At 40.0% G+C, this 9,148-nt stretch overlaps 1 protein-coding gene across 1 annotated transcript; it reads left to right on the top strand.

Moving 5' to 3' along the window:
- The first annotated feature begins 65 nt into the window (after positions 1 to 65).
- Positions 66 to 8,840, top strand: RIDA (reactive intermediate imine deaminase A homolog). Its single transcript, XM_041412747.1, has 6 exons — positions 66 to 197; positions 4,347 to 4,452; positions 5,008 to 5,062; positions 5,926 to 5,994; positions 7,577 to 7,632; positions 8,060 to 8,840. The coding sequence occupies exons 1-6, from the start codon at positions 136 to 138 to the stop codon at positions 8,126 to 8,128; spliced, it is 417 nt and encodes a 138-aa protein (XP_041268681.1). The 5' UTR covers positions 66 to 135; the 3' UTR covers positions 8,129 to 8,840.
- Positions 8,841 to 9,148: the final 308 nt, after the last annotated feature.

The following is a 9,148-nucleotide window of genomic DNA, read 5'->3' as shown; positions in this document are numbered from 1 at the left end:
TGGCGGCACGACCCTGAAGGACTACATTTCCCAGAGGCCCCCGCGGGCGGTGCGTGCTCTGGCAGAACGCTAAGGGGAGGGAGTGCAGGAGGCGAGGCCCCAGTAGTTTCTGCAGCTTCAGCAGCGGCTCCTGACATGGCCTCGCTCGTGAAGAAAATAATTAGCACTACTAAGGCCCCTGCACTGGGTCCCTACAGGTAATGCCTTAGCTAAGAAAGATCTGAGACTCTTGGCGCATAACAAGTTGGCCATGAGCCAGCAGAGCCCTTGCAGCCAGTGCTTTCCTGGGGTGCATCTGGAGCAGTGGCCCGCAGGACAAGGGAGGTGGTCCTGCCTCTCTGCTCGGCCCTAGTGAAGCCACATTTGAGAGCTGTGTCCAGTGCTGGGCTCCTCAGTACAAGAAAGACAAAGAGCTACTGGAGAGGGTCAGCAGAGGGGCACAAAGGTGATGGGGGTCTGGAGCATGTGAGGAGAGACTGGGGGGGCTGGGCCTGTTTAGTCTGGAGAAGACTGAGAGGGGACCTCATCAACACCTATAAATACCTCAAAGGCAGGTGGCAAGAGGATGGTGCCAGAATCTTTTCAGTGGTGCCCATTGACAAGACAAGGAGCAGTGGCAACTAGAACGAACACAAGAAATTTTAGTTCAACATGAGGAAGAATTTCTTTATATTGAGAGCGGCAGAGCACTGGAACAGGCTGCCCAGAGAGGCTGCAGAGGGTCCCTCTCTGGAGACATTCCAAACCCAGCTGGATGCATTCGTGTGTAACCTGCTCCAGGTGACCCTGCCTTGGCAGGGCAGGTGGGACTGAATGATCTCCAGGGGACCCTTCCAACCCTAACAATTCTGTGATTTTGGGAGCGGGAAGTCTCTTGGGAGGCACAGGAGCAGGTTTTGCTGGCGGGGTTTTGGCAGGTCTCTGGGGCTGAGGTGGGAGCAGGGGCCAGTCCTGGTACCCCCTCCCCCAGGGACACCTGGAGTCCCAAAGCACGAGTGGGGCTGTGGTGCCACGGCAAACTGCAGTCAGAGGGGGGAGGGGTATAGTTAAAAAAGCTGTTTGGGAAAATAATTCTGGAATTAGTGGTAAGGAGTGAATAAAAAAAAAAAAAAAAAAAGGAAGAAGAATGATTGTTCTCCAGAGAAAGGTGCTTGGCTACAGACAGGCATGTTGTGCAGGGAAGCTAGAGATGCTGGCTATGCAGGTGATACAGAATGAAGGCTGAGCCCAATCCAGGGCAAGCTTGATTAGATGGAGAATTCAGTGCCTGGGAATTGAAAATTCTTTCTTATTTTGAATAGTTATAAATGTTTTTTGGTCTAAAAACTTAACTGCTGTAAAAATAGGTAAGATGTTCAATATTTTCACAAGTATGTTGCTGTAGCAGTTTTGCATATAATGAAAATAAAGAAGAATCCCAGTTTTAATTAGAGAAAGGTTTCTCTTTGCAGTTTGGATATGAAAAAAATGTTCAGTCAGTATAGTAGATTCTCATAGCTAAAGTCCTAAAGGATTTTTGCCAGGATGCTTTCTAAGAATTCTTAATTCTATATTCATGCTTTGTGTTCACAGTAGCATCTTTGTGCCTTCCAGGTACATTTTTGTCTCCGTTACTTTGTGTCCTGAGCTTTCTAAGCCTCAAACTGTGTTTCTTATAGGCATTATAAAGATGGAAAAATACAAAGTGTAGAGGCAGAGAGACATGACATGAAGGTTAACTTCAGTGAACAATAAACTGTTGGTGGATTGCAGCCAGGGGCCTGGCATTGCTTGGCATCAGGAGAGCATGTAGGATATGGGAAGGCAACAGTTCTTTGTCCACATGCACACACCACTGTGCCAGCCTTCAACATGGCTTCAACTCCAAAATGTTGGGCTTATTGGCAGGTTTTGATGAAATACTGCTCATCGTGCAGCCTGTTAAATGTATTACGGGTCTAACATCAATGAGTTTATCGCTAACTTAGTTTATCAGATTTTAGTAAACTTGTCAAAGTCCAGAGAGGAGTTGCACAAGAAATAACTCCACATCTCTGCTGTGAGGTCTGAGCTTGGTTACGCAGCAATGAGGGTTTAATGCAGTGAAGGATTGGGATGAATGAGCTGCATTCCTGGTTCTGCTGCAGCCCTTCAATATGCTTTTTGGTGACCTATTTTTACTGTATTTTTCTATTTCCTTTACTGCATCCATTTGCCAGTACCTTGAGATAGGTAGGTAGGTAGATATATAAGAAGACACATATCTGTGTGTGGGTCTATATATCTCATTAATGTTATTAACCTTTTAAAGGATACTGTTCTTGTATTAATCCACAATCATTTGTGTAAAGAAGATCTAATTAACAAAGAGCATGGTTCCAAATACCATCTCTCTGACAGACAATGTTTTTCTAAGGTCACAGTGTCTGCCCAGTTATGCATTTAGGTACACTGAAACCTGAATGACTTCAGACACCCATTGATGTGCTGATTAATGAGTAGCTACGATTGCCCTAGTTGTGAGGTGCATCTGCAGTTAAAGAATGACTGGGGTTTGAGGAGTTGAAGTTTCCCTCAGCTGCACTCGTGCATTTGAGTGCAGTGCAAGTGTACTCCTTGGCTGGTAAATTGTTCCTGGTCTCAGTGAATGGAGGATTCCATTGGTGAGCACACCAAGAGGAGGAAGCTGAGCAGACCCAATAAAGCTGCTGCAGATGTTGATCTGGCAGTGGTGTCAGAAGGCTTCAGCTTGTTCTTTCCCAAGTTATTCATGATTTAGGACTCTCAGAAGGTCTGTGCTGAGGTAAACAGTTCACTGTTATTTGCTTTGTGATAAGCAGTACAAGACAATCTCTTTTAGTGGAGAGCCCATATTTTCTTGTTGTGCAGTTCTCTGTGCTTCATACACAAACAGAAGTTTGTTCTCTGAGGGCCTCCCTCCACAGCAGGCATGGTAGGAAAGAAAATTAAACAAGCCTTGTCTACATGCACACGTTTCTATCAAGACTGTGTCAGCTAGAAAACTGTTCACTGGTTTCTCTTCTTTGTATGGTGTAGTCTTGTGATTTACTCCAGTTTTGTTAGTTGATGACAGAAAAAATAATCCCCATGTAAGATAGTTTACTATATCTGACAAAGTTACTGGCTGGTTTTTCCCCTTATGAAATGACAGGTGTAAAAGGAAAGATGGGAATGATGGCATTGTTCAAACATTTGACTGAGTCCCTAGATTAGGTTGGTCCCTGTGAGGTGAATGGATTAAGACAATCCAACTGAGTGAATCTCAGTTGAGAGATGTACTGAAAATATTCTCTGAATATGTCCTTTTTCCATCAACATTAGAGGGAAGCAAACCTCCTATTTCAGATACCTCAGGGAGGTGCCTAACTCTAGTTTGTATAGCTTGAGAGAGTTGTTGAATGGTCAAAACAATGCATTTTCTTGTGGAATGAGAAGAGATATGAAAAATGGTGTTGACACACCATAAGCAGTTCCAAAAGAATCTTTCTATAATTTCTTTGCAAAATATTTTTAATTATTGGTTGAAGATAATTAAATTGTGTCTCTTGTATAATGTTTGCTAGAGTTAAATCTTTATTTTCAACTTTTAACATCTTTGTAGTAGAGACACTAATAATTGCCAACTCAACTTCAGCAAAAGCACACTTGACATTTTTATATAAATGTTTTGCAAATAGCTTGGATTTTGCATTCCTCTGAATTAACCCAGCAAAAAAGTCACTCAGGTTATTTGGTGAGAGTGATTGTTCTGGGGGTGGAGTGATCAAGGCATTTTGCTGACTGGCCAAATTCATTACTCTGGAGGAATACTGCCAGAGAACCAGGGTGCAGGGTGTCACCTCACAGCTGTAACTCATTATCTTAGTGCCTGTTTAAGAAGAAAAATGTTAAATCTCTTTTGACTTTTCTTTTTTTCTTTTTTCCTTCCTTGCTCTGCAGCTGAAACGTAGTTGAAAGGTATTGTCTGCTTCTCAGACTGGGATGGAATATTTATCTGGGCAGGTGCAAAAAGTGTTTTTATTTACTCTGCCTTCCCCCTGTGTTATTTGCTGTGTGGAACCTGTAGCTCAGTTTAGTGTTGTGTTGCTGCATTCACACCTTGTGCCTTTGCAAGAAACAGGGTTTATCTCCTCAAGGGCAGAGTTTAGATGGTGTAATCCCAGCTCTTCAAAAGCATAAGCAGATTGATGTATGACTGCATGTACAGACTTGCACGTGCATAACCTCAGTCTTCTTGCTGATGCTGTGTAAAGTACTGTAGAAAATTTGAAATGTGCTTTTGGATTTGAATTTTGAAATGTTTTCATGGGGAAACATTAGACCGAAAATGTCGCTTGTGCTTTCAGCCAAGGCGTGCTGGTGGACCGGACAATGTACATTGCAGGGCAGATAGGGCTGGAGCCTTCCACTGGGCAGCTTGTCTCTGGAGGGGCAAAGGAGGAAGCCAAGCAGGTAAGAAGTCTTCCAGCAATGAGCTTCTAATGGAGTTGGAATGTGTCTTATTAAAGGTGGAATTGTGAGAAATTGAGGAGACTTAGAGAGCATGTCACATCCTCCAGATGGGGGAAAAGTGGGAGGAAGTAATTCCATCTTAACTAATGCTGTCATTTTTCCAACAGCTTGGAAAACTTGGAGGTCAGGCTTAGAAATCTGTTTCACATAGGAAGGTATGAAAGAATTAGTGTTTGAAGCAAAGTTTCACACCCCAATAAAAACCCTGGCTTGAGTCAGGGAAAGTTTTACTCCCCCAGCAGCAAAGAGGTGGAGTGAGATAATAGGATGAGATGGAGCTGTATCATGTATTTACATCTAATGAATGGGTGGTTTAATACTTACTAGGTGCTCCCTTTTGTTAATTTTTATTTAAGTCAGTCTTTTTTTGACAATTGAAGTTTTGCTGGTTGAACAGTAAAACATGGATTCAGCCAAGTCACAAGTTATATTTACATACTTACATAAATATAACCCAGCTGATAGCTAAAATATTTTTCTTTCATTTTTCTTTAGGCTCTAAAAAACATGGGAGAAATCCTGAAAGCTGCAGGCTGTGACTATGGCAATGGTAAGTGCTGCTGTCACTCTGGCAAACAGGTGGTTGTTTTTACCTGAATTAAAATATTAAAAAATCAAGTGATCTTAAAAAAAAAAAAAAAAAAGAAAAGAAAAAAGCTATTTGCTGAACATTCAATTGTTACCAATAGCTGGAAGAAACAAAAGAAATTGTGAATTTAGGTTAAAACAATAAAATAAATTAATCTACATGCAAGTTTTTGTAATGGATATCAATGGAACACTGTCTTTCGCCAAAAATTTCTGGCAATGGTACTGATATTTTAATTCCAGCTGGGGAAGCTCAGGGACAGACAATGTTGCAGTGACTACAGACATTTTAAGCATCCTAGGCTTTGCTCTAGGTGAAAGCTGGTTTGTATCTGTGCTGTCAGTATTCTAGACACTCTCAATACTTTTTGGGTGGAGGACTCTACTGGTGAAGCCACACCAGGATTAATGCTGGGTTAGGCAGTCCTGGGAAAAAAGTTCTAGCACAGAGTATATTTTCAGACCTTCCATGACCTTTTTTTCCTGGCAGCAGATATTATATATAAGTTATTGCCAGCAGCTGGCTTACAACAGCTATTTTAATTGATCTGCTTATCAGTTCAGTGCCTCTTGGGAGAATTTGGCTTTTTCAGATCTAGTCAGGAATGGCTCAATTCCTTGAAGTTTTATTGCATACTAGGTGCTGAGATTTTTTTAGGTAGTTCTTTGGGTTGTAGCTCTAATGGTCAATATCTGCAAAACTTATCAAAATGTTTAGACTACTTGAGAGAAATGTATGAAATAAAGGCAAGAAATGCACTAAAGTTTTTCAATTTTTTTATGCAAGTCAGAGGTCTAAAATAACTGCACTTACATAATTTCTAGTTGTGAAGACTACAGTTTTGATGGCAGACATGAAGGACTACAATGATATTAACGATGTTTACAAACAATGTAAGTAGATATTTTACTTGTGTTTTACCATTATGGCTTGTGGAACAAATTATGTTCATGGTAGTCAAAAGTGTTTTAATGACTCAGATGATGTAGTTCCATATTTGTTGAAATTCCTGTAGAAATTTTTTTTTTATTTCATTTTCAAGTATCAGATCAAGCAGAGCCTAATTTCATGTGGATTTTTATTCTACCTTTTCACTAACTCACTGTCCTGTGAAGATCAGCTCCTGCTATCCCTACAGGCTGATCTTCTTTGCCTCTTACCTTGCTTGATGTTTTGCTGTCCTGGCTATAATTCTACTGCAGGCAGCCTTCAAATGCTGAATTTCAGATTTTATATCTCCATTTCTTTTAAGTCTATACCTTTGAACAATTTGAGGGTCGTTGTTATGGGACAGGGCTCTTTCTTTATACAAGGATGAGCCATGCTGCTTCCCTTGAAGAAAAAAGAGAACGATGCTTGGTCAACAAAAGTGAATGTAGACTGAAATAGGTGATTCCAACAAGACATGTTGTGCAGAATAATTTGGGACAATTTGCATGAGCTCCTTATTGATGTAGCTTTGGCTTTTAATTAGATAGCAACATCTGGTCTTGACTGAAGTCTCATTGACAAGCAAGTAACACAGTCTCCTACTTGTCAAAATGTACTGGGGGATGTGTGTGCTTAAGCAGGGTAAAAGCAGACCAGCTGCATGCTTAGTTACTTGTTGCCTCCAGCCTGGAGTTTGAGAAAACAGTTGCTGCTGTTCTCTCATTGTGAGTTATTATCTCAATTCAGGACCCCAACATTTCCATTATTAACAGTTTTGTGATAATTGTCACTAGTAAAACTTTGACTTCATTAGGCAAATTTCTTGGAAGTGTTCAGTCAGGTTGGATGGGACTTTGAGCAATCTGATATAGTGAAAGATGTTCTTGGCCATGGCATGGTGGTGAATTGGACTATGTGATCTTTAAAGGTTCCTTCCAACCTGAAATATTCTAATATTCCATAAATTCAGCTCTTATATCTTTACCACTACCCTTCCCCATGCCTTACCCCTGTTCTAATATCTGTGATTGTCAGGTCTAAATGGGCATGGAGGAATAAATCAAGGGCCTATTTTTCCTCTGTTTTCCTTTGATAGGAGTAAGGTTGGACTCCTGGTGACTTCATGTGAATCTGGGATCTTTGCTCATGACTCTTGGCAGGGGCCTGTTTCTCTCTCCTGCTCTTTCTGTGAAAAAGCTGTCTCCCACTCCCTGGTGTTTGAAACTGGATGATCACCATCCTGATTTAATCATCCTTTTTTCAGCAAGTTGGTATTAAGGCTCTGCAGTGTCAGCAGAATACAAGTTATCACTGGCCAGCAGGTCACAGCTGCAGCTGACTGCTTGGGGGTGAGTGCTGGCTTGCTGAGATTGAGAGCAGTCAGTCACCAAAGCAAAAATAAACAAGGGGAAAATGATAGCTGGCATAGAAGTCTTGTAGCCTTGAACCTGAAACTGTTCCAGTGATTTCATTTTATACAAATTACTTTGAACTTTTTATCAAGCCAAGGTTAGTGATTGCTGGATGTTTCTGTTTAAATTACAGTTTTCAAGGCAAACTTCCCAGCCAGAGCAGCCTATCAAGTTGCTGCTTTGCCCCGGGTAAGTGTGACTTTTCTATCTACAAAAAGCCCCAAAATTTTCTGGAATACCTTACTACTGAAGCATTCTGACAGCTTTTCTAATTCTGAAATAGCTTTGATTGCAATTATTTTAATAAAGACTCTTAATTAGTTTCTAAGTATACCATTGTTATTCCCACACATTGTCAGAGATCTGAATATGAGATACATATTTCTTCATGGTGGAAGACAGCTAAAACATTAGAAATAAGGGGTTATGATAGTTGAGTAAGCATAAATTGAATTTACAGTATTACTGAACATTGCTAAATCATTAATACAACTGTCAGAAATATAATCTCTGTCAAATGTCACTCTGTTTTTTATGAAGTTATGTTGTTCATCCAATTGCTTCATAAAATAGATACATTAAATTTCTAATATGTTTCTTCATTGTTTTGTCACAGGGGGCCAGAGTTGAGATTGAAGCTATTGCTATTAAGGGACCTCTCCAAGATGCTTCAGCATTACTATAAGTAGAGACTGGATATCTTACAATGACAGAATTTTAGAATTAGTTAATACTTCTCCCTTATATCTGGTTCCTGCAGCTGAATTACAGCAGTTACACACAGTTGAAATCAGTAAACTTACTGAGGAAAGGTGCTTTCTTCAGGACTTAGAGTTCTCTGCTGGCAAACCCTGAAACATGCCTGAGTCCTGCTAAAATCAGCTGAGCCACATTGCAGGACAAACCTGCCCTTTGTGGAGGTGGCTGGATATTCAGGTATTAAGGTACATACCTGGGTGAATGTATTAGAGTTACACTATGGGTGATCTGGACATGGAAGACTATACTGATTTGTAATAGTAGGTTTTTACTAAAAAAATTTAAATCAGAAGAAAATGACAGAAATGAGAAAGCAGAACACTTGAATTGCTTAATGTACATCTTCACTTCTGAGGAATTTTACTGTATTTGCTTCTGAATTTTCTTAGCCTCTTTCTTTACATAATAGATTACTGTTGGGACTCAGATTTTTTCATATGTAAGCATCTGCTTAACAAAGTTAATATTAGTTTCAGAAAGAAGGAAATTATGATTTTCTGAAGTGGTACCTTTATACATCAGATGAAAATTAATATCTACATGTAACCTTTCTCATGATCTTTTTCATAGCAATTCAACTTTGACTGTTTTGATTTTAAAAAACAATAAAAATTAAAAAATGTTTAGTGAGAATAAAATATAATTGCAACTGCAAAAGTGTGCTTGTCTATTATGGGAAGAAACTTTTCTTTTCCTGATTGTGGTTTGATACTCAATCACTAAAAAAGTCTCCAGTTTGCTTATTCAATAACAAATTTGAACCAAAAGAATAGGCTTATCTACATCCTAATAGCTAAAGATTAAATTCTCCAGGATAGGAAGCTTTCAGCTACCATCATGACAGTTCTTGTAATTTTGTCCTCTGCCATTAAGGTCAGAAGCATCAATATGATGCAGTGATTAAGCAATATTGAGAAATCCAACTGGTGATGCTAGTAACTTATCC

This window comes from Onychostruthus taczanowskii, unplaced genomic scaffold (genome assembly GCF_017590055.1).
Source record: "Onychostruthus taczanowskii isolate IOZ18803 unplaced genomic scaffold, ASM1759005v1 scaffold4, whole genome shotgun sequence".
NCBI classification, from domain to species: domain Eukaryota; kingdom Metazoa; phylum Chordata; class Aves; order Passeriformes; family Passeridae; genus Onychostruthus; species Onychostruthus taczanowskii.
The sequence above is the reverse complement of the archived record's forward strand: the minus strand, read 5'-3'. Positions and strand labels throughout refer to the sequence as shown.